The sequence below is a fragment of the Guyanagaster necrorhizus genome (genome assembly GCF_019112545.1).
Source record: "Guyanagaster necrorhizus MCA 3950 unplaced genomic scaffold BT62scaffold_6, whole genome shotgun sequence".
NCBI lineage: Eukaryota > Fungi > Basidiomycota > Agaricomycetes > Agaricales > Physalacriaceae > Guyanagaster > Guyanagaster necrorhizus.
In genome coordinates this window covers 135,038-162,468 of record NW_025064885.1, presented here as the reverse complement: position 1 = coordinate 162,468, position 27,431 = coordinate 135,038, and the positions used below count along the sequence as shown (strand labels likewise).

The following is a 27,431-nucleotide window of genomic DNA, read 5'->3' as shown; positions in this document are numbered from 1 at the left end:
TAGCAGTGTAAGGATATAATGTATAATAACTCAAAAGCTCAGAAAAATAAGAGAGCGGGTAGCAATACCAGGGAAATGGGAGCGAGACGGATGATCATGAGATGGTAGGAAAGCGTGGCACATGTGGTAGTAAGGAAAGAGGAGAGATAACGCAAAGACGGTGGGTTTGCTGACGGAAATGCAAGGTCATCAAGAGGAAAAGAAAAGAAAAATCATAGAGCAACGAACGACGATGGATGGATATACGGTGAGACGGCCTGCGCCAGCTACTAACAACAGCTCCAACTCCCTGTGGCTTGTTCAGCTTTCTCACGAGCTTCTTCCTCTTCAGCTTGAGCGCTCCATGTGGGCGTCGCTGAAAGGAAGACGCTATCCCGCCTCTTAAGTTGATTCTCTTCTTCTATTCGATCCTTCATTCGGATGATAGCAGCAATCAAATGGTCAAAGAGGCTTTGTATGCCTGTTGACAGCGACAGCATGGAGTCAGAAATCTGCGCAAGTTGCTAGAACCCGAAGACAGCTTACCGAGATTGTCTTTCGCAGAAACTTCGAAGAGCTCCATGCCCTTGCTCAGCCCCCACTCTTCTTCTTCTTCCTCGGCAGCGCCCTCATCGTCCTCCTCAATGCTGTTGCTGTTACTAGAATCAGTTACTTCATTCCAGCCGCCGGCAGCGAATCCAAAGTGAGAACCAAAACGGGAAGGTTGCGGTCGAGTGGCGGTAGCGTTTGAGGTGGAGCGGGCAATTGATGAGGGTGGTCCAGATGTTCTTGAACTGGTAGTTCTGGTACGATGAAGACTCGAAGAGCGAGCCGAAGTTAAGTCAAGATACGCCGGCGTTTCAGGTGGTGTTTGGTTAATGGGTGTTGCTGGGGGCGGGCGGATGCCTGGAAAGGAGGTAAATCGGGGCCGAATATAGGATAAAGTCGACGGTTGAGGAGGCGGAGGAGGCGGAGGCGGTGGCCGGGGTGGCGGAAACCAGTTGTGCAGAGACAGACGTGCAAAGTCCGAAGTAACCTGCCGATGGCGATGTAAATCCGCCTTAGAACCAACGATATATATTATCAGCTCCGGCGAACAGTTCTTCTTCAGCTCTACAAAGAAATACTCAATTAGCGGGAGAGAGGAAGGACGAAAAAAGATGGCGCGCCTTCTAGCCAACCCCGGATGTCATTGAAAGTTGAAGCATTGGTTATGTCGTACAAGAGAAGGGCCGCGTTGGCGCCTATATGAGCGTCAGTAACAGGATTGTCCAGACAGTAGCATACACGAACCTCGATAATACATGGGTGCCTAGCAGGGTACAAATGCCATTAGAAACCAATGTCGTCGCGTCCAGCAATACTGACGTACCATGCTGCGAAATCTCTCCTGACCCGCTGTGTCCCACAGCTGCAGACGCACCTTCAGCCCATTTACATGCACCTTTTTCGTTACGAAGAATGCACCGCTCGTGGAAGTCGTGTTCTTGGGATCAAACTTGTTTTGGGTATATCGTTGGAGCAGACTGGTTTTACCGACCCCTGTGGCAATATCAGAAAGGAAAGGATACACGCAGGGACATGGAAAACGTACCAGAGTTTCCCATGATGACAATCTTGCTGTCAATGCCCTGTTCATACCTTGATCTCGAGTAGGGATCCCTACGAGGATATTGTTCCATCATTGGCCCAAGACCTTATCCTCTGGGCAGCGTCGGAGCCCTGAAAGAATGCAGACGAGATGGAGCTGAAAAAGTGGGATAGAAGATGGGCCCAGCGGCCGCAAGGGCAGAGGGATAAAGGAAGGACGAGACGAAGACGAAGCTGGAGAAGAAAATGGAAATCTCAGTTGCTCGCCCCTGAACAGCTATGCCAACCACCCACGTGCTACCTAATTCGTATCTCTTAGTCTCTTGGTCTTGGAATCTGCGGATCTTGCTGTCAATTTCCGCAATAGCGCTTCCAGGCAGCGCCCATGCATTGATACCCACTTATATATACTCTGCTACCGAGCCGCGAAAAGTATAATGTATTTTTCATGGAATAGTGTCAATAACAGCACGCCATATTCATCTACTCCTGCGCCACTACGGGAAACTCAAAGACGACATCTTTGCCGGTCAAGCGACGATAAACCGATGAGAACGAGTCAAGCTTGTATTCCAAGACATTGGCGTCCTTGGAGTCAAGGTAGCTAATCCGACATCGGGACATGAGCGAACGCAATAACAACGGAACAAAAACATTTACACTTTCAAAAGCTTTGAGCCGTCCACGGCAACGCGGGTCCGCTTGCCCACAATCTCCGTGGGGAACACCAGGTCCTCAAGTATCCTTTCATGGACGTTCGTCAAAGTACGGCTGCGAGGGCGCTTTTGCTTGACGCGGGATGTACGGGTTGGCTTCCGCAACATCCGGCGCTGCGCGACAAATACGACATGACGGTCAGAAAATTTCTTTTCCAACTCCCGAGTGAGCCTGCATGAAACATGTTTGAGCAATCAGAAAAACCGAAAACGCCTGAAGCTACGCACCTCTGCTGCACCTTGTGGAATGCCTTCAACTGGGGAACAGGAACGAAGATAACTATCGCCTTCTTGCCTCCCCTAACATCGACTTCACGGACGGCAGAGATTTGAAGAGGCCGCAACTCAGCCTTGAGCTCGGGAACGTTGTTTTCGAGGTCAAGCAGGGCTTGCGCGACGCTTGTTTCCATTTCATCTGGAGGTGCGCTGGGCGCATTGGCGGTACGAAGGATTTTGGTGGTGACGGACATCTTGAATGGCCCTAAAAAATTTGCGTCCTTGGTCAACATCCATTCGAAAAATCCGCCATCCAGCCAATTGCGACCACTCGTTCAGCACTTAACCACGCAGAATCATAGATGTACCATCCATGGTCCCATTCACGGCATAAAAAGGGCAGAAAGTACTCACCGAGCCTGACGACGACGAAAGATGAACTGGAGGGCGAGTGAGCAGCGATATGGCACGGCCACAGGTTCGGCACCCTCCGGAAGCTGGGCCGGCAGGTTCTATTTTGGGTGCCACTTTGCCCGGCTGAAATGAAAGAGCATGTGACCGATAACGGTCAGCATCCTTGGACAGCGTGGGCGCTGTGGCATTTTCTCAAGCATAGGACAATCGCTAGGTATGGTGGCGTAGCACCATTATGATTGTAGTGAGTCTTCCGAGAAGGGTTATCCTTGAAGTTTCCTTTTCCTGCACCCGTTATCTTCTTCCGGATTCGCAATTTTTGTGTCGCAGGCAACGTGGGTCCCTCTTAGTATCCGAGAACTAGATATCGGACGGAGCACACAAGCTATCTGCTCTTCTTATATTCATCTACCCAACGTTTTTCAACATCGCCCTTTGGCAGTAGAACAAATGTCAAACATCCATCCTTCAGTTCCAGTCCGTCTATCGCTTCGCCCTCCTTTGCTTTTGAGGCTCTGCAAACATCTTTTAATGTCATCTTTTTCCCTACCTTGAGTAACCGCTTCCGCCTTGTCATTGCGTAGATCACTACCTGGCCATCCACATATTCTCCGTTAAGATCCCATTCTGGAGGGGCCGCCTTGGGCGGAAACATTGCTTTTAAATGCTCGGCAAATGGGGTATCCTCAACAAATTCAGGTATGATATCTGACGCTGCATATTGGGGATAGAGGAAAAAGACAGGGATAATGAGCGCCTTCCCTGTCGGGTCCTCTGGGTCAAAGTGCGGCGCGTACGGATTTTGTGAACCGTCAGGCTTAGGCACCACTACAATATTTCGTTCCTTGAAACGGAAGAGTAGGTTTCAGATACGCGCTACTCGTACAAGATCACTCACTTTGAACGCGGCGTTAATTTTGCGCTGTGCTTCCTGTTCCTTTCGCAATCTCTCCTGGCGCTCTTTCTCCTTTCTCTCCTTTTCTGCTTTGATCCTGGTCGTTCGTTCTAAAACTCCGCGAACACCACTGTTATCGGCATCATACTCCAGGCAGCGTGTGCAACAGTCTATTGCCTCATCTACACGTTGTAGCGATACCAGGGCCATCGCTGAGCGATAGTATGCCTTGGATGATTTGGGATTAAGGGTAAGGGCTTTGGAGCAGTCCTTTAGCACAGTGCCATAATTCTCTGTTCTTGTTTAGTTGGTGGTGATAAAAAAGTCTCTTGGCACCTACGAAGTTCTAAATTACAAGCCGCGCGATTGCAAAGTAATGCTTCCTGAAGGGCAACGTCTGTCGGCTTTGCATTGACCCCTTGACTATAGAATCCGAGCGCTTCGCGATATCGTTTGCCCTTAAAGTACTCATTTCCTTGTTCTTTAAAGTTCTGTGCTTGCTCTGCATGGCAGTAAGTACGTGAAGACGGAAGATGAACGGCGGATTCTCACCCACCATCCGGAGTTCCGTCGTAAGCTAGCTCTTGGAGTGCCGTGATCGCTACATCGTCCGTGTCTTCAGGTAAACTTTTCATAAAAAGCGGAACAGAATCCAGCTCCGCCAGCTTTTCTGCAACATTTCTGTGCAGAGGTTGCGGTCCAGCGATATTCGTAATTTCTGTCATGGAAGGCGAAAGAAAAACATATCCTCATCGATACAAATCAGTATGACGTCACGTGTCTTCTTTTCGTTTCCTGCACTTTCAAGTCACGTCGACCAGACCAAAGGAGGACGTTGAACCGCTGTAGCAAGACTGGTAAATCGCCAAAATCGCGTTCAATACCATTACTGTGGAGGGAGATAAATCAACATGCAGTCTATGCACATATTCGCGGTACGTCCCCTCATCACCCCTCGGCTCTGCTGCTTATCATCCTCTGGCCTGTAGGAAAATACGTATAGTGGCATTACCATCAGAACCAAGGACCCACAATCAGAGGCCCCATTTCCTTCACCAACCTCCATATTCATACGTAGAATTATCAAAACAGTAGGATATACCATCCTCAAAGACTTTTGGGAGCTGCTGTTAATGCAAGCCGTGTTCAATGCCAAGTCACCAGCGCCACTGAATGAGACGGACATGATGTGCTACAGAGTGTTGAAGAAGGGAGATGTGTATCGAGAATCCAGTGAGTCTAGTCCGCGTCTGTCTGGTTAATTACTCATGTTCCTTAGCCGAGAAGACGTTACACGCCCTGGAAGTTGGAAGAATTGAAGTAACACAAGCAGAAGTGGACAGATGGAAGCTCCCAATATCTGCGGGACGCCGTATACCCATTTCTGAGGGTCTCATTTCGAGATGGCGTGTGTTCCTCGAAGAAGATTACCCTTGGGCTCCAGAGTATATAGCCCAATTGGTTTCTGAGTATTCGGAACCCGATACACCTGGTAAGCATCAATTACACCTAGGCCAGCATCTTTCTCAACAGGCAATCCTTTCCAGAAAATATCCACGTCGGCTTCACAGTGGGCCTGCAACCTCTCCTTGATGCCGTCTCCAACTCCGATTTCTCTCCTTCGGTACAAGAGGGATTGCACAAATTTCTCAGAATGAATCGGACAAAGTTCCTTGATGAATTTGTCGTTGAGGTGGAAGATGAGCCGTGGATGCCTCCATCTCTTACAGGCCTGTACGGACTGTATTGATTTAAAAGTCGCGATTGGGCCCCTCAACGCGTGCGATCGCGCGCTATTAGGACGTCAGCTTCCACCGCGCTTCTTCCGCATTGGGATAGAATAGGATGGATGGATTTGAGGTCGTTCGGAACAAAGAACTGACAAGGCTGTTACATAGAGGATACGCACGGCTTATGATCGATTCATATGCCGTGCAGTGGGTACCTCCTGGCTTCTTGCTTAACGAATAACAGTTTCTGCTTTTGATTTTTCACTAAGTATTTATATTATTATAGATCGGTTGTATAATATATTTCCTTGCTGAAAAACAAGCTTTACCATCCCCTCAACTCGCAACCGAAGGTCGGACAAGTTAGGCGACGTCAAGGTTTATTTTGTTTCGCACTGTTGCATCTTAAAATAACATTCTTCTCCCCTCTCACTCTAAGACAGAAGCGATGTACCGTACCAAAGCCTCCAGCCGTCTCCGTCTCTGTTGCTCACCCATGCTACTATTCCTCATGTCATCTTGGGTCAGGATGCAGTACATTTCAGTCTTGATAGTACATTTACTTATGACGAGCTGGACTTATAAAAATTCTAGCTCCATCATATTCTACCATGGTATGTAACGAGACTGATGAACGAGAAGCGTTCTGTCTCCGGAGAGGATGCTTTTCTCGAATCTAGCGACTCTGATGAGGAGCTGGTCTGGCCGGACACATTTTCTTTACCCTCTCTTCACCTTTGTCAGCAAAGACGGACTCGAAATGTCAGTAGCAGTGTCACCGATGTAGATACTCCTCTGCTGGAGTCTGGAGAAAGTTCGGTTAGAACTCGAGGGTGCAAAGCCCCATCAAGGAGCACTTGCCTCCAACAAACCTGTGTTCTCTCCTTTGAATCAATGGCCAGCCGGCTCATCCCTCAAAGCGAAAACAGTTGGAGAACGGACTACGTCTTAAGAGGTCCGTCGTTTTACTCACGAGGCCAGCGTGTATACAAATTGCTGTAGCTAGTACAAAAACGATTACCACCACTCCAAGATCGAGTTAGATATAGTTTACAGCCATTTAAATACAGCTTGACAGTAACGCGCTTCTTTGCAAGTGGAAAGAGCGACCTGAACTTTGAGGTTTGGAGTTTATGGAAATTTAAGGCTATGTCGGGGATCTCTGAGTGGCTTTGATGGCCCAACCCGTATGTAAACGGCTGTAAGCCATCCAAAGTCGTTGGTACGATCACGGAAAGCGAGAGAGCTTCATCTTTGGAGACAGAATACTTTCTCGCCATCAATCTCGTTGCAGGCCAAAGTAGAATATGATGAAGCTAGAGGCTATACCTCTTGGATCTTTGGGAGTAGAAGGAGAATTGCAGGTCCAGATTGTCACAGAAGATAAATACAGCGTCAAGGCTGAATTGGACGGCGTCCTGACCATAAACAACAATGAGAGTAGCAGCATGGGCGAACAAGATAGATGGCTGGAGTCTTCGTTGGTCGGTAACGCAATAAGAGTATTGTCGGGGGTCATGTCGCGGCCGATATGCCGGCGAAGCTCCGTGGACAACAAGCATCAACATAACATTCGTGCACATTTCTCTTTGACCCGTTCCTTTACCAGAATCCTTGGAATACTCCATTTCGGGGCAATGAATGGTGTTACTGTTGTTAACACCTATCTGTCCAGGTGGTCGAAGGGAGGTGAATCGGAATGGTGCGTTTCGCCTTCTTCTACAACGACGCCACATAACTTGCATACAGTCGGGCATTCCTTGTTCCACTTCACTCCGCCCCTCCAAATCCAAACGTCCTCGACGACGTCTTCACCGCCTATCAGACGCTTCTTTTCTCGACACTCTCGTCATGGACTAGTAAAGGAGACCTGTCACCCGAGACTTTCGTTGCTTTTGTCCAGTCTGTACTTAACTCTCTCCCTTCCTCTTCCTCCTCGTCAACAATTACTTCATCCAATACTGCCCTCTTCAAAGAGCAAATAGTCGATATCATATGGACTGTTGACACAGAATTGGATGAAATCGTGGCTGACGCCAAGGCGACAATAGCAAAAAGTGGCACCCAAGAATCACCTGTCGATAAGTCTGCCGCGCTGTTGAAGGCGAAGAAAGCCAAGCAGGATGCAGATGCTGATAAAGATAGGGTAATATCTATCGTTAAACAGCTCATGGTGAGTTGCACGCGACCTATGACATGCCTTGTTCTGACTGAACACGCCTCTCCTAGAACGTTGGCATCATCACACCCGCAATCGCTCGAGAAAGGTTGGATTCCTCCATTCTGGCCAATGTTGGGATATTCGCAGACAAATCAACATTGGACAAAAGAGATATTCGAACGAGGACAGGATTATTGTGCGTGGTTCTTCGAATGTATGCGACAGGATGACAGACGTCTTCCTGTCCAGTTTCAAGCAGAACAAGTTCAATCTTCTCCGGGAGCAGTCTGAGGGATACAGCAAGCTCACTACTGAACTTACAAGTAACCTTGGCCCCGCTCATTCGTCCTCCACCGGTCGACCAACCGAGCGTTGGTCTGCTATCGAGGAGCGTGCGCGACCGGTTTGGGAAAAGATCATCAGTCTTATTGGCTACTTTGATCTGGATCCTATACGCGCGTTGGATATCATATTAGATGTTCTGAGCACCCATCTCGCCACTCACTACACTTTCTTCATCGCCCTGCTCTCATTTTCCCCATGGGCCGGTTCTTATCGAAATCATTCTGGAGAGGCATCCATGTCTGTAGATGGGTCAGAAAGTCGGTATAAAGGCAAAACACTTCAAGAAGTCCTCTCATTGGCCAATCCAAGGTCTAATTCCGAGACACCACCGGCAGACCAGAAACCTTCTGTACTAGCCCAAGTTCTAGGTTTCAAATTCGTCTACTACGCCGTACGTACCTGTCTCGTGAATCTCTTTTGAATGAAATGAATGGATTGTTCAGGGTCCTGATGTTTCTGAGCCAACGCCCAGAAATTTATATCTGACGTCGGCTCTCCTGATACGCGAAAATTTCATTACCCTGGAAGATCTGTACCCGCATGTCAGCTTTTAACCTCGATCGTTAACACTATACTGACGGATGTCATAGCTGTCCCTCCCCGATGCAGATTTGGAGCGGTCGCATGAAGCGTATTTGGCCGACATCAAATCCAGGATAGCCGCCGCAAAAGTCAGTCAGCTAGCAATGGCTGCCCCGCTGGAGTCTACACCCTCGTCCTCTAAAACCAAGGCTTCCACTCCTGCAGAACAGAAGCACGAGAACGAATTCAAAGATCGCTATACTCAGAAAAGTGGTATGATCGCAGCTCTATTGGCTGTAGGCGCAATCAGGCCTGCACTTTGGTTATTGTCGAAATTCCCTTGGATGGTGGATGCACAACCTGAAATAGCTGATCTCATGATCTGTATCATGAAGCTATCTATCCAGCCCCTCTATGATTCTATCTTGGTCACCAAGGAACGTAATCCAAGTTTCCTGCAGCCTAGGACCCGTTATGGAACAACTGGTGTTACCCAACCGCCGCCACGAAAACAAGTGCTGACTCTGTGGGCTCCCACTCCACCATGTTCAGCTACGACAGAATTTGTTTTCTTTTTCTCAGACTGGTCCGAACAGGTTCCCATATGTTCTACTCTGGATGATTTGAAGGACGTTATTGAGCCACTGATGCGCTTCATTGGCTTACACGTTTCTCGTGATACAATTTTCCTGACGAAGTTCCTAAGGCTGGGGAGGACGCAGCTCCAGACTACGGTGGGAGGCCCTCTTATTGCCCGTTTTCTGCGCCGACATAGTAATCGCCATTTCTAGGTTGAAATGGACCCTATCACCAAGAAGCCGCTAGGAGAGCCTGACCCTGAGAACCCGATACGGGTATTTTGGTTCAGGGTGTTGCGTATGTATCTTCTACCGGCTCTTACACTCATTCGGGGGAATGCGGTTTGCACCGTTGAAGTCTGGAACATCATTCGACAGTACGAAACAACAGCACGGTGGCGTTTGTATGGGGAGTGGAAATCTCATATATACGATTCCCATCCGGAACTTGGTGTTCGTCGGGTTGAAGCTGACAGGGAGTCGAAAGGGATTTTACGTCGCCTTTCACATAACACCATCGATTCGCTATCTGGAACGGTAGCGAAGCTTGCGCACTCCAACCCGTGCATCTTCTTTATCAATGCGGTGAACCAAATCATGGCCTATGACAACCTGGCTAGTGTTGTTATCCAGGCTCTGCGATTTGTGACTAACATGGGCTTCGACGTGTTGGTTTTCATTATCCTTGACGCTCTCTCCAATCAAAGGAAAGAGCGGGTCAAGGACGATGGCGTTAACACCAGCGATTGGCTTCAAAGTACGTACGAGGAGTATGGCACTCGAATAAAGTGTGCTGACTGTTTCAATAGGCTTGGCGTCATTCACCGGAATGTTATTCAGACGTTATAGTGCCGATCTCACTCCTGTCTTGAGGTATATTGTGCATCAGCTTCAAAATGGGATGACATCAGAAATCGTGGTCCTTCGAGAGTTAATATGGAAAATGGCGGGCGTAGAGCCGTTGCCTAGCTTATCTGACTCCCAGATAACGGCAATGGCCGGAGGTCCCGCGCTACGCATAGAAGCTATTGCATCAGCGACACGTGGTGCAAGGCTTGATCCTGCTGAAGCTAGTCTGAAGGGACCATCCAGACTTGGCAAGACTTTGGTGGATTCTGGCTTAGCTCTCCCGCTTTTGATACAGGTAGCTCAGCAGCGGCAGTCGTCGATCTACAAAGCTCCCGATGCACATCTGAAGTCACTGGCCAGTTTATACGATACCGTACGTTAAAATAGCATACTTCTTCTGAATTGTTCAATACTTATAAACTGTCTTCAGACTCATGGTGTGCTGCTTCAGTATCTGGAGCTTTTGACGTCACCGTCTGTTGTACCAGCTGAAGACTACGCAAACAAGATAATACCTCCCATTAGTGAACTAGGCGAGAAATATGGGATCTGTGCTCCAATATGCATGCAGATTCTAAGGCCTGTGCTTCATGATGCAATGCTGGTTCGTCATTCATCTTTTCCTCCTTTGAGCTGTATATTGAGGCTGGGACGGCAGAAAACGGCATTAGCTAAGGATGAACAAAATCGCCTTGCTAGCGAGGAAGCCGAGAAACGGTTGAAGGCTGCTCTTACGGCAAAGCGCGAACCATCGGCAGCAATCTCTCGGGTTGCGTCACCTGCCGTAGTTTCTGCTAATCCTCCTGAGGCGAACGACGAATCCAAAGTGGAGTCTGGCAATGATGAAGCTGTCATGGAAGTTGAACCAACACCTGCATCCGTAGCACCTGAGGTTTGTCATACATTTTCCTTGTTGTTCTGTGACTTGATATTATCTTTCCTTACAGAGCCCATGGGTTCCCCAACTAGCGGCGCTATTCGATGACGTGAAGGGTATCGCCCCTGAACGTGCTATCAATACCATTGGGTAAGTGAGATTTTTCATTCAATGACAGACGTTGAATGAAAGTGCCAGACCTGGTTTCTATCTGACGTTTTGGCAACTCTCTACTTATGATTTGTCGCCACCTATGGCTAAATATGACGAAGAAGGCGCTGCACTACGAGCCCTCAGTCACCAGGAGGATTCCAGATATGTGGCTGCAGATCGTTCCGCGGATCGCCAGAAACGTCTGACAGCAGCAGCTCATCGCTCGAAACGGGATCGATACAACCAGCTGGTAAATACCCTGAATCGGGAGCTGAAGCAGCAGATCATATCCAGGGAATACACCCAGAAGCGCCTGGCTCAAGAAAAACAGCACTGGTTTGCTCACTGTAAGTTCATGTTGTCGAATGTGCTCTTTGTTTGTCTTAGTCCCCAATAGTGTCAAGCAGGCGAAATCTTGCTCTTGTGGAAGCAATGCTAGAGCATTGCATTTACCCGCGTTGCTTGTTATCTCCCATGGATGCTGATTATACAGCCCAAATGATTAGACTTTTGCATACACAAGGCACTCCGGGCTTCCAAACAATTGTTTGCTATAATCTGGTTAGTCCGCAACACGTTGTCGCTTCTTCGTGTTGTTGATCCGACCTTAGCTACTCAGCGATGACGTCAAGGTTGTCCTCTTCTCTTGTAGTGAATACGAAGCGCGTAATTATGGTAATGACTAGCTGTATTCAGCGGCAGCGTTTGCTTACATCTGTGGAACAGGTCGGTTCCTTCATGCTATCTTGACGGACCTCTACAAGTGGCATTCCGATGAACAAGCTTGGTTATCGGACAACCGGTCGACAGTGAAAGGAAAGACTCTGATTCATCCGGGCTTTCAGAATCGTCCTGGTCAAACCGGCCATATATCGCACTCGGAGTTCCAAAAACTATTGAGAAAGTGGCATATGAAGTTGGTTGGGGTAAGTCCACTCTTTTCCCTGATTGACAACTGCCTAATAGGTTATTTTCAGGCCTTCATCGACTCCATAGAAACTGGAGAGTTCATGCATGTGTATAACGCAATCCTCGTCCTGAAGGAGATCCTGCCGGTGTTTCCTCTATCGACAGTTGCTACTCATGGCGGTGTGAAGCTGAACCATGCTATGGAGAAATTCCTTGAAAATGAGAAGCGTGGAGACTTGATGATTCTTGGCAGAGCGTGAGAGCATATCTTGACTTCTCGCGATGTGGTCACTCTCTGATGCCCGGGTAGTTACGCTGCAACTCTGAAGAAGCGAGAGCCATTTTGGACACCACCCAAAGTGCCGGCTGGCAAGGTATGTCCCTTCTGTTTTTACCAAGATCGGCATTCACATCGTTTCGATATAGCCCAATGGTACAGCGGCACCGATGAAGGTGCCTACAAACAATGCTACTCCAGACAAACCTCGAAGTGTTGTTCCCCCGACCGGTCCGAGCGCCCAGTCAGCAGTCAATGGTGGTGAAATCAGACGTTCTAATTCTCAAACGGCATCGACACCTTCCGCACCACGAGCCCACGTCAGCAATGGCTCGACAGAGAAGTCAACAAGTAACCCAACATCAACTAAATTGACCATGGAACAGTATGTCACAAACTATTTCAGCGGGAAGTCGCCCTTCGTTAATGCCCTCTTTTTTTTTCCAGCGATAAACGACCTCCTGTTGTCAGACGCGTAGCACGCGACTCTGGCAACGAATCCCCTCGACCGTCTGCCGTTGATACGCACGGCAAATCGGGTGCGCAAACCGGTCGCGCCACGCCGACAGGACCTGCACCATCCAAGGAGGACGTAAATCTTTCCCGACGTTCTCAACCTCCGTCGCGGCATGACAGCCCCGTTGTTGCCACTGATCTCCCACTCTCTACTCGCCCTGTAGTCAGGGAGGCAGGACAGGCGACCACGAATCCAGCCCTTGGGAAGGAACCCCCGCAGTCTCCTCGAAGTCATCGCGCAGGAGATGATAAGATCAACAAACCCGAAGCTCAGCCTACAATGCCGCCTCCATCCGTGCCCAGCCAAACCCTTTCTGCCCAGGAGCTTAGAGAGACTGCGAAGCAGTCGATCCTTCGGTCAGAAAAAAACACCGATGATAGAAATGTCAGACCCGCAGTTGAATCTCGGAGTCGTAATGGGTCAGCGGCGCCATCCCCCCGCCATCGTTCTATCTCTCCACCTAGTGGGCCAGGTACCCGAAATTCTAGCGCTGATAGCCGGACAAGCAGGACCCGTTCTGATAGAAGGCCAGCTGACGGCGATGAGAAAAAGATCGAGAGGGAAAGCCGTGAAGCACGAGAACCGGGCCCTCCTACCCGTCGCGACAGTATTACGCATACTCGCAGTGAACGAGCCGTCCGGGAGCGTACCTCGACACGTGATAGCGACAAAGATGGAGAGAGAGAGAAAGATCGTGACCGCGAGCGAGACAGAGGGCGCGATAGGCATGAGAGAGAGCGCGACAAAGACCGGGATAGAGACAGGGGAGATAGGGAGAGAGAGAGAGATCGTGATCGTGACAGGGAGAGAGACCGCGATCGTCATCGGAGAGGTGGAGAGGACAAGGAACGTGACCGTGAACGGAAGGACCGTGACAGCAACACTCGTGGTCCCAACGCCACTGCTCCAGCGCCTTCAGAAACAACACGACCAGGTCGAAGTCAAAATGATGACAATCTTGGGAAAAGGAGGAGGGGTGAGGAGGAGGTAAGATTAGCTTCCTTCAGTATATGGTAGTGCTCATTTCTTTCAAGGCTGAGCGAACGCTAAAGCAGCGTGGTTCACGTAAGGAGGGTCATGACCGAGTGAGACGTTCTGACAAGGGCGCTCATGATAGGGAAAGGGGCCGTGAATACGAAGATCGTGAATACGACAGAGTTCGGAGGAGAGACCGGGAACCGTCTGACGCTGATGGCCGTAATGTTGCTGGTAACGTAGAGAAAGTACGTTCCTTTCCCTTCTGATGCACGCCCATTATTTATTCTACATAGAATAGTGACAAACGACCTCCGCCAGAGGCACCATCATCTCTGACGAAAGTTCTACCTCCATCGACCCCTTCGGCGCCCCGAGCGATGCACACGACTCCGAATTCAGATCCTGCCAGGAAACCTGAAACGAACGCGGGACGTGATCGCCATCGTGATCATCATAACTCTTCCCCGCCACGTAATTTTTCAAGTTCTAGTACGAATAACGCAGCGGTACCTCCCGAGAATGCCGTCCAGAACGTAGGGGGCAGCTTACGGGATCGCATAAGTGACAAAGGATCGACTGCTCTGTCGCCATCATACTCCGGCAGACCTGAGCGGGACGAGGATGATCGTGATGGTAGAAAGCGGACGATATCAGGTCAGCGTTCTAGACATTGTTTGTGCCTCTCGCTAACGTATAATTGCTATCAGAACGGGATGATACCGGCGCGGAATCGTTGGAGCCAACCATCAAACGCGCAAAACTGATCAGGGACCGGACTCGATACAGTCGGCAGCATAATCCAGCCAAAGATTATTTACTGGGTGACAATACACGACGGGGCGGAGGTCGACGATAACTTAACTTACATAAGAGTGTTGTTGAATGGTCTACAATAATAGCATGTACGATAGTGCATTTACTGTATTTATGTATAAATCTGTAGAAGTACATAATGACACACTCCTCCGTTAGCCCTCGCCGCCGAGGTATCCAATTATTGTGATATGAATAAAAATTATACAGAGTTGAATCGGTATGGGTGAAAAAAGGCGTCTAGTTCGTTATCGTTTGATTAGACTAAGGAATTCTTCTCGAATTTTTTGATGTGTACGGAAACAGCCCAACATACAGGACGTTACGGTTATGGCGCCGGGTTTCTGAACGCCACGCATTGTCATACAGAGATGTCTTGAAAAGAAGCATGTTGAATGATTGATAGATTCAATGAATGATAACCTACGTTGCTTCCATGACCACAGCTACTCCGCGAGGCTTTATGGCCTCTTGAATTGCAATTGCGATCTGCTTCGTTAACCGTTCTTGGACTTGCAGCCGTCGACTGAAAGTTTCCGCTATTCGTGCCAACTTGGATAGACCTAGGACTAGCTTGTTGGGGATGTAAGCGATAGCAACCTGTGGAGAATAAAACGAGCTCGAAGGGGGGGTAGGGAACTGATCTGTAGAGCACTGACCCTTCCGGTGAAAGGAACCAAATGATGTTCGCAGAGACTGGAAATATCAATGTCGCGAACGATAACCATTTCATCGTGGTCTTCGGCAAAGACAGCGTCGTTGATTACATCTAGAGTGACGGATGGAGATTGGAGAGAAGAATATAAGAGAACAGTTACCTGCTAGGCGTTCTTCATAACCCCTTGTCATCCACATCACTGCTTGAGCATACCGATCAGGCGTCCGCAACAGACCTTCGCGGTCAGGATCTTCTCCGATGCAGTCAAGTATTGTACGAACAGCGGCGGCGATCTTCTGTTCTCGCTCTTTCTTCTCCTCGGCTGTCGCAGTCAAACGAGAGTACGTGGACTTTGCTGTATGATATTTCTAGGTTATTTGCGTCGATATTCGTTAGACCAATCGTAGACGTACCGGGCCAACCGAGGCCATTTACATCGGGTACGAGGGGATCCGCAGGTGGGTGGCCTGTCAGCGGCGTCGACACTCCGGATGGAGGGCGGAATCCGTAGCCTTCATGTACCCGATGGGTGGGGGTAGTACTTTGCAGGCTGACCCGCGTCGGTTCATCAGCAAGCTCCGGGACCGTACGCAGATCCGACATTGTATGAGCCTGTAATTTCTGGGATAAAGAATTGACAAGAGCATCAGAATGAAGGTCTGCCATGGCGACCCATGAAGCGTAAGTACACCAGTAGCAGTAGTACTTTGTATAGTGACTCGAATTTTACTTTTTCAAATTTTTTTTTGCCCCTATTTTGGCTACAAAAGAAAGGATGACATAATCCCGCTGGGATGGTACGACCTTCCTGAAAAGGAGAATTGAAGGCTCATCGCCGAACAGCGTTGTTGCGAACTTTGTGTCGGGTCGCTCCTACCGTTTGCGTCCGCGTCAGTACAGCCTTTTCTGTATGCTTTTAGATCTGTTTGCACGCGTAGCACTGCAACGGCAATGGACGTATTCCGGCTCTTTTCTATATTAATTCCATCCTTGCGAATAACAAAACACAGACGTGCGCCCTCTCATTTATCTATCCCATCTTTCCACAAAGGCCCCCAGCTATGCATCCCTTTTCTTTCTGCCGTACCAGCATCCCCTACACTCCTTGGCCTTTCCTTCTCGCTGCCACCGACAGTTTCCACACTTCATCGCTTCACGAAAAATCTGGATCCCACTCTCTCACATCCGCCTCCGTCTATGATGTCTGGCTCACGTCCAGGCTAATTCCTACCGAGAGCGGGGGCACAACCACACTGGTAGCTGGTGCACAGCGGCCTATTAATCTTGCGAATACCCACCTCGCTCTCCAAATTCTCAAACGGTGTACACCGGAACTTGTATGAGCCACTCTTTTTAGTTCAAACTTTTTTTTCTTTTTTTTTCACTTCTTCATTCAAGATTCAATACATGTTCCAATGCCACCCTACGAGAACTGGATGCATGTTGGCTTTCAACATTCTTCGAAGTTTGTTTCCAGCATTTCGTGGCTATTCCCAAGTATGTCGTGGCGCGCGGTTTCCCTATTAATAACCTTCCTGATGTCCTTTACAGGCAATGATCATTGACGAGGTACTGGCCTCTCTTTATGCTCTATGAGTCTACTTTGACGAAACACGTCAGGTTCAGTCTCTCTTAACCTCTGGTATCTTCACCTGGTCTCGCCTGGCGCGTCTCGTCGGCCTCGAAATTGCACGGCGGATATGTGAAAATGTATTGGACTACATGGCGTGGGTTTATTATAGTCGCATGTGTTTTTCCACCTCTCTAACATGCCAACAGTGCTTCAAATGAGCATCTGGTCCTGGGTTCAGCGCGATTTGTTGTGGAACGAAAACAAATGGAACAACGCATCCGCTTGGACAATCCTTCTCTCTCCGACCCCGTTATTCGCGACCTGCTGCAGGAATCTGACATCTTCGCCCGCTCCTTCACTGGGGGTGGATTCGGGCTGATATCCCCACTCGAATTCATCCAGATTTTCGCGCTTCTCACAGAAATCGGATCACATATATGGCTAGTTCTCTCCTTGACCAGCAACGCGACACATATGGGCATATTGCTGCTTTCGATACTCTCCGTCATATTTCCGCTTCTTCTTCCCTGGTTTACTATCTCTCATCTTCCGACGGACCTCTTCTACACATCCCAGGAATCACGCGCCGCACGTAGACAAGAACAGATGCGGAACCTCGCCTATAGCGACATGCACCGTCCCGAGGTTGCCCTATTTGGTCTACACGACTGGATCCTAAGCTCCTGGTCCACAGCCTGGAAGGTTGTCTTCGCCTCAGAACAGGCTCGTTGCTCTCCCAGCTTCTCATTGCTATCTGGCAACGGTTTTACAGACCTAATTATTTCCCTTCAAAATGTTTGTCCGTTTGACACTCTCCGTCTTCTCATCTGATCCATCCACACAGATTCCCTTCGTCCTTCTTCTTCAATCATCGTCTTCCGCAACATTAGGATCTCTAACTTTATACCGAGGATCCGTGCAATCTATCATTTATGGCTTCAGGAATCTCTTGACCACCACAAGAATGGCATTTCAAACCATCTTTCTTCTCTCGGCATTCTGCGCTAGCATGCAGGTAAAGCCAAAATTGCAACCACCTGAGCACGAGGCTGTCGAATACAGGAAACGGCCTGGCGGAGTCAAAATTGAAGCCAGGTGGGCAACATCGTCTCCAATCTTTAGCTTTATGTGACCCTCACCATTTCTTCGAAGAGGCTTGTCGTATACATATCCGGACAGTATTATGCCCGCTTTGCATGACGTCAATTTCACTCTCGAGGCAGGGGAGACGCTTGCAATTGTCGGTTACAACGGCAGTGGCAAGTCAACCCTCGCCAAGATACTCCTTCGCATCTGTGATTTCGACAAAGGAAGGCTATTTATTAACGGTGTCGACCTAAGAAAACACCGTGTCCGCGATTATCACAAGCGCGTTTCAGCGGTGTTCCAAGGTTTCTCAAAGTACAATTACACCCTCGAGGAAAATGTCGGGATTGGGTGCATCGACAAAATGAAGTGCCCGACGGCGATCAACGACGCCCTTCACCTCGCACAGGCTGACGGGATCGTGAAGTCCTTACCTCATGGTCTCCAAACGATCCTTGAGGGACCTGGATTTGAAATGCTCCCGTATCCCGGAAGTCTACCATCAGGCGATCGTCATCACCATGGACTGTCGGGCGGCGAGGTGAGATTCCCATGGACGTTTGCGTGTCCGCGCGTTACTGATTTTGGAAAAAAAAAATTTTTTTAAAAAAAAAGTGGCAGAGAGTCGCGATCGCAAGGGCCTTCATCAAGGCGGTCGAACCACAAGTTGATCTACTCGTGTTCGACGAGCCGGTACGTCTGCGCAGGCTTCTTTTGCCGTCTATAAGCTCAGCGTGCCCTTCATCCAGACGTCCTCATTAGATGCACACGCACAGCATCAAATATTTGAAACGATACATCGGATAACACATACTGAAGACGGTCAACCATTGAAAACCGTTGTCTTTATCACACACCGACTGTCCACCGCTCGTCGTGCCGACAAAGTCGCAATGATGGAGAATGGGGTAATTTTACTCCGACATCGTCTATTAAAACATCTCATTGACGGCTTGTCTTATTAGACCATTTGTGAATTCGGGACGCACGAAGAACTGGTACGCCTGAATGGCAAATACGCAACGTTGTACCATCAATCTGTGTAGTACAGCACAAGATAGTCGCTGGAATATTTATACACTAACTACTGCGGTAAGATACGAAGATAATAATCCCTTCATTAATACAACACGTATTTTCAATTTCCGTTGTCGGCTAATACAATGTATAGTAGTTAGATTTCCTGCATTGAATAGTCAAGATATACGGCAAAACCATCGGAGAGATATGCATCAATGGAACCATCCCCCCCGGTCGTCAAAGACGTTGATCGCTCTGAAGTCCCATGGATGCCAGCCAGCAGACCGACATTCTTGATGCCTTGGACCAATGAAGGTACTTGCAACTAATCAATTCAACCGTTTAGAGCGCGTGAAAATATATCAAGAGATGCAACGACGAACCAAGAGATCGGCATCGACGATGACACCCAAAAGATTATTGATCCGCGCAAACTCAACTGCTTCCCCAAGGCTACAGAACCTTCCATCATCTTCATCTTCAAGAGTAAACGGCGAAGGACTAGACAAGAAAATATCCTTCTTTCCACAATGAGAAGCGAAGAAAACAGGGTCTGGGAACATCACCGCGTTAGTGACAGACAGCAAATTGACATGCATTACACAAACAATTCGGTTGTTTCCAGTTCAGGGCGGCGCAGACATCCGGTGAAAACGATGTAAAGACGATTCTCCGACGAGGAAGTCGGCCATCAGCCGTGGAGGTATAATATATTGTCCTCAAAATCGAATCTACAAATGTGTTGAGATCTAGCCGGCTTAAACAGTATCGCTCCCGAATTTTGGGTGAGGGATAAGCCAGTTCTAAACTGATGCCGATGTTGGGCGGAAGTATCTTTAGATCCAATCAGTGAAGAAAATAGAAACTAGTGTAGAGAAGGAAATACCTTCAACAGCTGTGAGAGAGACATCATGGACCAAAATACAAAAGCTGGCCAATCAGTTACTGATGACGCGGTAACGTTATCAACATTCCGTCCAAGTCGTTCTGCAAGAGCCTCGAACTGCGCCAAGGTGATATCACATACACTGAGATTGAAATTGGATTCCGGGAGACGCCAGTGTGAGAACACGACAGGTATAGAATCCCGTGTGACCTGAACGATAACATAGAGATATTTTCCTCTCAGTGAAGAAATAGTCGAAGACTGACTGCCGGCTCCAGATATGGAGTGAGTCGACGGGGACGTCTGTGTAGAACCCACATGACCTGACCGGTATGGTGACGTCGAGATCGGCTGTTGTTGTATTGAAGAAGAGATTGTCGACTTCCAGTAAGTTTCGACATCGCCTCCTACTTCCAGGGTTACGCCGTTGAAAGATGTAATGATGTTGACTTCGAATGTAACCTTTGCTTTGAATGTGAGAATCATCTGCGGCGTGGAAAACGAATGCTCACCTCCCCGACGACGTGAAGCCTATTGTCCATAATAGGAAGAGTAAAGGACTGGTTATTCTCGATATTTGTAAATAACGAAGGAAGCGCCACGGCACGCCCAATAGTCTTAGTCCCAAAATTAGGATAGATGGAAAACTCTAAGCACAAACAATTGAGGTTAGGTATCTGGAATATAAACACGCCCTTGTCATCTCTCTGAGGCAGCGATATGCTGTATGGCGCAGAGCTGACTTCTGGGCTCTTGGTTGTGATGACAAGCTTAAGCGGCGCTGTTTTCAGCAAATATTCGTCACGGAAGGCAGGACTGATCAGACGATGATGTAGTCTGACGCTCGGTTGACTGCGAGAAGGGTTTCCCACAGTTACTTGGACCAGGTGACTACGATCGAGATAATTGTGTCCATACACGCGATGAGGCATGATTGGTGGTGGCAAGGAAAGGGAAGGAATCATGTCGATCTCGGATTCTCTAGTACGTCCACCCTGATCTGAATTGGACGAAATGTCCGGCATGGCGACGATTTCTGCCACAGCCGGTATGCGGGTTGAGGCTTCCAGAAGGTGATTTAGACATTCGTGATGACCATACCATGCAGCGTAGTGTACGGGTAAATGGCCTAGTTCATCGGTCAGAGAGACTCTACTGCCCGCTTCCAGGAGGATGGAGACGCATGCGTCATGACCATAACGTGAGCCATGGAACAATGGTGTCCACTCATGATATTTATCCGGCGTGTCCCAACCGTCATGGTGAAGGAGTATTTTGCACACCTCAACATGTCCCTCGCGTACCGCTAGATGCATAGGGTATTCACCATTACTATTAGGCAAACACTGCGCACCACGCTGGAGTAACAGGACGACGATGTCGACATAGCCGCATTGACTAGCAAGTGACAAAGGGATAAGATCCCCGCCAGGTGTAGTGGGCTGCGCAGGGATTTCTTCATACTCAAGAAGCACCTCAACACACTTGACGCAACCTCGCAAGGTAGCGTACACCAATGGACTGTAATTGTCGATGTCCAGAGTATTCAGAGGTAGCCCTGTTTCCAATAATCGACGACATATAGCTGCATGACCATTCATTGCAGCGTAATGAAGAGCTGTCCGTCCGTACACGTCCACTCTTTCGATCGGGACCTGCTTCTCTATGCAAAGATCGACCAGTCGAGGTGTGCCTGCCATGGCAGCCTCGTGCAAGCACGTCCGTCCATTGATGTCATCAATAAAGTGAAAATCAAATGGGGAAGACAAGGAGGACAAAATGAGATCCGCAAGCTCGGGGGGGGCCTCGATGATGACACTCCAGAGTATGCGCGCGATGTTGTTCGACGTGCCGGCTTCCTGAGAAAGTACATCGGAGTAGCGCACGCAGTCTCTAATGGCAGCAGGGTCGGCACTCGTGACAGCCTTGCGTAGGTTCTTTTCAAGGTCGTGGAATGGGCCTACATATGGTGTTCGTTCAGTCATTAACTGCTGCATGAAGATATCATTTGCCCCCGGCCCTTCGAACTTGAGACCTGAAGAGAGGTCTGTGATGTCAAGAAGACAGGCAGCGACGGTATCAGAAAGCTCTGATATAAGCTACATGACATGTATGAGATATCAGAGTGAGTGCAAGGTGGTCAAAAGACAAAAGGGTCGGACCTGTCGATTGAATACAGGCTGGACATCAACCTGCCTGGCGAGGTACAGCTCCTTAGTCGTAGACTTCGACCGCTTGTCGAACTTTTTGAGGATTTTGCGAAATCCAGTGGCATTTATCTCGACAAATTGCTAGAAAGATCCTTAAGAGCGTAAGCCTCGTGGAGACGTTGCATGATCTCTACCTGCAGTTTCCCAAGGTCACGCTCAAGCAGTCGGAATCCTTCCTCAACGGCGCTCCATTCAACATGAGTCTGGGTGGAGTCATTGACTGAATCGGGGAGACCTCTCATGGCAGCAGCGCGACGTTTAGAAAGCAGAGTCTCCAGCCGTAGCTGTAATTCTGCCTCCTTTTGCAGGTAGAATGCATTGATCTTGGACGCGAGGATGAGCGAGGACAGGAATGGAGGCATTAGCCGTCACACACCTTTTCCAATTCCCGCTCAAGTTTGAAGAAGAAGGCCGCTTTGTGAGCTCGAAAATCAAGGCTCCGATCTTCGTCTAGTCCAGACTCTGAGAAAATGGGCGGACGACCTGGGTCCTCCTCGAGCGACGCGCTAAACTGCTCGCTAGGGGTCGATGACTGGTTCCAGAGGTCCACTGGACGCAAGCCCAAGGCCAATGCAGCTGCCTCCGAAGCTGGACGATTGGCAGCAAGGGAAGATATGATCTTCTTGAGAAACTTGTAGTCGAGGTAGTACGCGGACCATCCTGGTACTTGGTGAGACTGGATGTGCTTGCCAAACTGGAATGGAATCAGGAGAAAGATCCGGTTAAAAAGCAAGTAAGGCTGACCTTCATTGCTGGACGGTCGCGTGCACGACAAGTGCGGTTAGGGAGAAAGAACAAGAAGGAATAGGGTCGGTGACAAAATGGTGTTCATAGGAAACGAAGCGTGAGCCGCCGGAACAACCAAACGCCAATTCCAAAATTTGAACGGATATATTCACAAACGTGGTTACTTCTCCATCCACGTCAAAGGCCATCGATTTACAAGTACGGTAAGGTACTATACAACTCGATTTTATCTACCTTTACTCCATCGATAACACTCGCAATCGCAATCGCAACCGCGACCGCGACGAACGTGCACCCAATTGCAGTTTCACACCAACACTTTGCGAAGCTGCCACACCCTGGAAGGGAGCAGTGTTATTGGGCACTTGCCATGTTTCTCTATGTGATCATACGCGCATCGATAACAAAACACATAGCCAGAAGGAAGAGCCGTGGCATTGTTGATACTCCTCTGACAAAGGGGGCATGTTCCATATTTCTGTTTGTCGAAAGGAATACCTTGCGGATGCGGAGGTAACATGTGCGGAGGCGGAACAGCGGGTCCTAATGGAGACGTTGACAATGATCGCACTGGAGAGCCAGGTGAGTACCACCATTCCAAGAATTTTATGAAAAAGACAGCTGTTGGAAGAAGAAGCCGCAGGGAATCAAGAAGGAGTTGCGGTGACGACCTCAGTAGTTGTCGTAGTCCATGTCCCTTGGTCAAGGGCGCATTTTGTCCGGCTTTCATGCTTGCGGCACGCTATACAGGTAACAGGATGTCAGGTTCGTTTCCAAGGATTTAGAAGCATCCCTACGAGGTCTTCTATCCCCAGCCGACGGAGATCTACACCCATCCATGCCAGCCATGGCCGGTAGAAAGGTGTTTGGTCAAAGAGATATGCGACGTTATAGGCCAGTAGCCAGACTTCGAAAACAGCATTACACCAAGGATACAAAGTCTTATATGTCCGTCGCAGCCAGCCCTTGAAGGACTACGAGATTGGTGAGGCGAAGCTTCAGGGACAGTCAGAGTACAAACATACCTGGTCAGTCAACATTCGAACTTGAAGCAGGTCTGCTCCATCGTTGAGAATATCAGAGCTGATCCCTCCACCCAAATCTTCAAAGTAATCCTGCGCTTTGGCTCGTAGGTATGGCACACCGACCTGGGCGTAGTCAGGGCAACCAAAGCTCTGGATAAGCCAACGACGTACCAAGAAGAGAAGTGATCGCCAAATCTCTCGCTGTCGAAGCTTCTCTCCTGCCGGCACCCCTCCTGTAGTAGCTTTCTCTCTCTCGGGCTCGATATATGGTCTACGTCTTCGTTTCAGGCCGTAAAAGTTCTCTGAGAAGGATGCACCTATTCTTCTTCTAAGCCGAACGGATGGCTGAGACGTAGAGGCAGCATACCATGGTTTTTGAGATAGTGCCGTTCGACTATGAGCATAAGGATAGCATAGAACTCCTCATGGCGATTCACGATACGCAGAAGGTATCGAGGATGTCGTTGGGCAAAGACCTGCAGCCCAGTGAGATGAGTAAGAAGGGGGCAACTGTATAGCGACTCACGGCTAGGACATACTTGAGAGCTGGCTGCAGCAAGTCTCTGAGTTGCTCCTGAGATACCAGTTCGAAGATTGAAGGCTTGAGGGTGTCGACACCGACATTGTTGAAGAACTCCATGTTTGCTTGGGGTCAACCCTCGTCCCTCATCGTTGGAAGACGGGTGTCACGACCCGGCTCCTTTGCCGTTTGTGGGTCTGCCTCCATTTGTTACATATTATAATTTTCGAGGCTCTATTTTCGCATGTCGGTACTTCGTTGATCTCATTGAACATTGAGCAAAGATAATAAATTGTATGCGTGTACAATGACCTCTAATCCTCTAGTACCTGACCCAGGTCTTGGCGCAGCGCTCAGGGATCAACATCGGCTTCATTGCTACGCATTCTCCAAGTCCAGATCCTTTCAATTTCCGCCACATTCAAGTCCATTCCTTTCTTATCAAGGATACCTTTCCAGCGCCATCCATGTTCGCCGGGTTCCATTCCATGACACAAACAGACGCCGAGCTAGCCACTCTGTCGTTGCATGAAGAGCGCGACTATCGATTCACGTCCTTCTCCGCATCCGATGCTGTCACTTTGGTTGGTACATTCAGACCAACATTCATTACATGTCCATGATTTTCGCTCCTAGGGCTTGTCGATCCGAAAAAGATTCCGCGGCTCTTCACGCCATGTCAAGGGCAAGGGCCTAGTGATATCGATTCAAACCATTGCGGGGCACACCCTTTTCTCCTGTACAGTCGGCGATCTAGGCCACCCTGATGGTGTAGGCGACGTCAGTCTAGATAGTTGGGCCTGTCTGGAGGGGATGGTCAGTGTCGTACGCAGGACGGGTCACTCGAGCTTCTACGTTGAGAAATCGATGAGTGCAATGGGCAAGACACCCAAGCAGATGGGTATTCAAGGCGATTTTCGTGTAAATGGAGGAGGTACGTAATCTTCCCTGCCGTATCCTTCTAATGCCTACTTGCTATTCTGCAGCGTTTCCTATATGGTTACAGGTGAATGTCCAAGTGGAATTTGCAGCATTCATTCAGTTCGACTGACCTAGACATTTCTCTAAGAATGCACCCTGTTGTCCCATTGGTGTAGTCGCTTGTTACTCGGGCTCTTCACAAGACGACCATACCGTTTGTTTTCTACGCATTTCTTATTTGTGAGATTTATCTTGATACCTCTCCAAGTTGGTCGTGCACACTGTCCGCGATTATCTGGCCAAGCTCATGAGGCCAGCGGGTGCCGGGACAACAGCACCAGAGGCTATCCCTCCAATGGTCAACGTTCCACCTCCCGATGTTAACCGCGAAAGCAATGTAGGTATTTGCTTTTGTTGTCATTATTTCTTCTGATGAAAGACAAAGGACTGGGAACATGCAACCACCGACTATGGGCTCTCAGAAGCACCCTATTCACACACTTGAATGCTTAGATCTATTGGTTGGCCTACTGACCAGCAGGACAATTGCATTTTGGCAATGTCGTGGGGGGGCTGGGCACTTCGAAATGAGGACCAAATAAATTGTATAAATGGAGGATACATAAGATTTTAGATCATGAAAATATATTTCTAACAGAAATTCACTCATGAGACTCGGGTGATTCCTCGTGAGCCGGTTGTTTCGGCGGGCTAACCACCTTGATGCTCTCTAAAACATTTCAGTGAGATTGAGAATGAGAACAAAGACTTGACTCATACCATGTTTGAGGAAGACCGACCGCTGTGGTGTATTCTGTCCCTCAACGGGAGTCTCGCGCAATTCGAAGCCTGCTTCGACATAGACCTTCGATCCCTTCCTCAGAGTTGAAAGGTACTTGTTAGTATTTTCGTTGAAGGAGAAAACGCGGTGCCAAGTGGTCTTCGGCGGAGGGCGGTCTGGAAAAATAATCAGTGGGGCATTAAGTATGAAATGGACGTGTTGCTTACCGACAGAGTCTGCAGGAGCTGGTACGAACTGTTGGGTCGCGACTGTATACCTGGAATACAGATATGTCATATTTCAGGCATGCAAATCACATTTACACGTACGTAACGTAGGGAGTGTCGTTTTTGTCTGAACGCGTTTCGGGATCTCCACCCAAATTGCCGATGAGCACAAGCTTGGCCATCACCTGAGACGGACTGCTGGTGGAGAATGCCTGCAACAAACGAAGAAAATTCTTGAGCAAGGGGAATGATATGCAAAGAAAAGATAGCGTACGCGAGTCGACACGCGAGAGACAGAAGAACGGATAACGCTGAACATTTTGGGCAGGAGATGGTTTTTGAGGGAGGAAAAAAAGAAATTTAAGAGTTGCTCTTATTGACGTTTGTGTATTCCTGAAGGTGATGTCATCATGGGAGTGCAAATATTACTGAAAGTACTCGTTACACTCACTACTGTCTCTAGCACGATCTTGCGCGATGTCACGGCACAGGGATGTAAAAAATGTCAAATTGGATGGTAACACGCGCAGAGCATGTTCTTGTAGAGTGCCTATTGACGCGACTGAATCCAGATGAACTCGACGATGACGCCTTGTCTGATGGCGGCGATGAAGAAATGACTGAACAGGAGCAAGGTAACAGCCGTGAAGAATCCAAATTCTGTGCTTGACCGCCATGATCACACAGCTGAACTGAATGCAACTTTCGAGCAAGTGCGAGAAGTCATCGGAGACGAAGCGACTACGGGCATTTCTGAACGCGAGATCAAAGAGTACCTTTGGGATTGTTTTTTCAAAGTTGACCAGACAGTCCAGTGGGCGCTCGGTGAGTGTTGGGCGTCGCAGATTATCGAGCTAACACTGATACCGGGCTAGATGAACAAGATAGACGACGCTTAGCTAGGGAACGGAAAGGTAAGCTCTTCACAACGACATTGTTTCTCGTAGGGTAGCGTTGCTTCCTTCGATACATCTTGTGCTCCTCCTGTCGATGCCTTCCAGCGTGTAGAGACGAGAAGATCGCCTACTCCCTTCACCAACATGTTCAGTCTGCCCACATTCCACAGTTCCTTGAATGCTAACTGACTCTAGCTCGTCTAGAAACTGACTCGGACGTTCCTACCGTTGTCCTTGACGAACATTTACCGAATCCCTATTCATCTGAGAGCAGCAAGGTGCCTCCACATTACGAAAACAACGGGAGATCTCGAGTACCCTTGATCGTTCTGGCGCAGCAGCAACAACGGATGCAAGAACAG

General features: G+C 48.8%; 9 protein-coding genes across 9 annotated transcripts; 4 read left to right on the top strand and 5 right to left on the bottom strand.

Annotated features, from left to right (window-relative positions):
• Positions 1 to 37: 37 nt before the first annotated feature.
• Positions 38 to 1,758, bottom strand: BT62DRAFT_928941 (uncharacterized protein). Its single transcript, XM_043185603.1, has 6 exons — positions 1,574 to 1,758; positions 1,352 to 1,521; positions 1,273 to 1,291; positions 1,149 to 1,223; positions 526 to 1,092; positions 38 to 460 (listed from the first exon to the last, which is right to left on the bottom strand). The coding sequence occupies exons 1-6, from the start codon at positions 1,659 to 1,661 to the stop codon at positions 270 to 272; spliced, it is 1,110 nt and encodes a 369-aa protein (XP_043042434.1). The 5' UTR covers positions 1,662 to 1,758; the 3' UTR covers positions 38 to 269.
• A 294-nt stretch (positions 1,759 to 2,052) lies between these two features.
• BT62DRAFT_979057 (40S ribosomal protein S7) lies at positions 2,053 to 4,535 on the bottom strand (the record flags this gene model as incomplete). Its single annotated transcript, XM_043189404.1, has 8 exons — positions 2,053 to 2,173; positions 2,230 to 2,457; positions 2,514 to 2,782; positions 2,978 to 3,013; positions 3,328 to 3,759; positions 3,814 to 4,103; positions 4,151 to 4,312; positions 4,367 to 4,535. 8 exons carry the CDS (start codon positions 4,533 to 4,535, stop codon positions 2,053 to 2,055), a joined length of 1,707 nt encoding a protein of 568 aa, XP_043042433.1.
• A 71-nt stretch (positions 4,536 to 4,606) lies between these two features.
• On the top strand, positions 4,607 to 5,863 carry BT62DRAFT_992098 (uncharacterized protein). The gene is made up of 4 exons (XM_043190322.1): positions 4,607 to 4,745; positions 4,800 to 5,043; positions 5,090 to 5,302; positions 5,358 to 5,863. The coding sequence occupies exons 1-4, from the start codon at positions 4,722 to 4,724 to the stop codon at positions 5,558 to 5,560; spliced, it is 684 nt and encodes a 227-aa protein (XP_043042432.1). The 5' UTR covers positions 4,607 to 4,721; the 3' UTR covers positions 5,561 to 5,863.
• A 1,244-nt stretch (positions 5,864 to 7,107) lies between these two features.
• On the top strand, positions 7,108 to 14,082 carry BT62DRAFT_653210 (uncharacterized protein). Its single transcript, XM_043181778.1, has 21 exons — positions 7,108 to 7,242; positions 7,290 to 7,713; positions 7,770 to 7,897; positions 7,951 to 8,437; positions 8,490 to 8,588; positions 8,637 to 9,302; positions 9,360 to 9,903; positions 9,956 to 10,368; positions 10,426 to 10,599; positions 10,654 to 10,887; positions 10,943 to 11,022; positions 11,071 to 11,372; positions 11,423 to 11,586; positions 11,637 to 11,700; positions 11,752 to 11,951; positions 12,003 to 12,190; positions 12,245 to 12,308; positions 12,361 to 12,596; positions 12,659 to 13,715; positions 13,763 to 13,951; positions 14,005 to 14,082. The coding sequence occupies exons 1-21, from the start codon at positions 7,178 to 7,180 to the stop codon at positions 14,005 to 14,007; spliced, it is 5,781 nt and encodes a 1,926-aa protein (XP_043042431.1). The 5' UTR covers positions 7,108 to 7,177; the 3' UTR covers positions 14,008 to 14,082.
• A 447-nt stretch (positions 14,083 to 14,529) lies between these two features.
• BT62DRAFT_928936 (GTP cyclohydrolase I) lies at positions 14,530 to 15,902 on the bottom strand. Its single transcript, XM_043185602.1, has 5 exons — positions 15,591 to 15,902; positions 15,338 to 15,532; positions 15,179 to 15,288; positions 14,947 to 15,119; positions 14,530 to 14,894 (listed from the first exon to the last, which is right to left on the bottom strand). The coding sequence occupies exons 1-5, from the start codon at positions 15,841 to 15,843 to the stop codon at positions 14,768 to 14,770; spliced, it is 858 nt and encodes a 285-aa protein (XP_043042430.1). The 5' UTR covers positions 15,844 to 15,902; the 3' UTR covers positions 14,530 to 14,767.
• A 115-nt stretch (positions 15,903 to 16,017) lies between these two features.
• BT62DRAFT_928935 (P-loop containing nucleoside triphosphate hydrolase protein) lies at positions 16,018 to 19,045 on the top strand. The gene is made up of 10 exons (XM_043185601.1): positions 16,018 to 16,514; positions 16,576 to 16,674; positions 16,729 to 16,746; positions 16,798 to 16,904; positions 16,957 to 17,545; positions 17,595 to 17,845; positions 17,903 to 18,377; positions 18,452 to 18,529; positions 18,586 to 18,744; positions 18,802 to 19,045. Exons 1-10 carry the CDS (start codon positions 16,239 to 16,241, stop codon positions 18,880 to 18,882), a joined length of 2,133 nt encoding a protein of 710 aa, XP_043042429.1. The 5' UTR covers positions 16,018 to 16,238; the 3' UTR covers positions 18,883 to 19,045.
• A 173-nt stretch (positions 19,046 to 19,218) lies between these two features.
• Positions 19,219 to 24,364, bottom strand: BT62DRAFT_979053 (uncharacterized protein; the record flags this gene model as incomplete). The annotated part of the gene is made up of 17 exons (XM_043189403.1): positions 19,219 to 19,409; positions 19,465 to 19,690; positions 19,743 to 20,204; positions 20,255 to 21,400; positions 21,422 to 21,535; positions 21,560 to 21,633; positions 21,658 to 21,679; positions 21,707 to 21,841; positions 21,905 to 22,033; positions 22,087 to 22,275; positions 22,329 to 22,646; positions 23,037 to 23,441; positions 23,497 to 23,673; positions 23,725 to 23,847; positions 23,896 to 24,041; positions 24,092 to 24,200; positions 24,251 to 24,364. 17 exons carry the CDS (start codon positions 24,362 to 24,364, stop codon positions 19,219 to 19,221), a joined length of 4,080 nt encoding a protein of 1,359 aa, XP_043042428.1.
• Positions 24,365 to 24,507: 143 nt separating this feature from the next.
• On the top strand, positions 24,508 to 25,831 carry BT62DRAFT_944739 (uncharacterized protein). Its single transcript, XM_043187923.1, has 7 exons — positions 24,508 to 24,538; positions 24,595 to 24,828; positions 24,881 to 25,178; positions 25,231 to 25,250; positions 25,314 to 25,379; positions 25,434 to 25,562; positions 25,611 to 25,831. The coding sequence occupies exons 2-7, from the start codon at positions 24,712 to 24,714 to the stop codon at positions 25,668 to 25,670; spliced, it is 690 nt and encodes a 229-aa protein (XP_043042427.1). The 5' UTR covers positions 24,508 to 24,538; positions 24,595 to 24,711; the 3' UTR covers positions 25,671 to 25,831.
• On the bottom strand, positions 25,735 to 26,469 carry BT62DRAFT_928931 (nucleic acid-binding protein). The gene is made up of 5 exons (XM_043185600.1): positions 26,448 to 26,469; positions 26,276 to 26,385; positions 26,174 to 26,223; positions 25,946 to 26,122; positions 25,735 to 25,895 (listed from the first exon to the last, which is right to left on the bottom strand). Exons 2-5 carry the CDS (start codon positions 26,353 to 26,355, stop codon positions 25,828 to 25,830), a joined length of 375 nt encoding a protein of 124 aa, XP_043042426.1. The 5' UTR covers positions 26,356 to 26,385; positions 26,448 to 26,469; the 3' UTR covers positions 25,735 to 25,827.
• Positions 26,470 to 27,431: the final 962 nt, after the last annotated feature.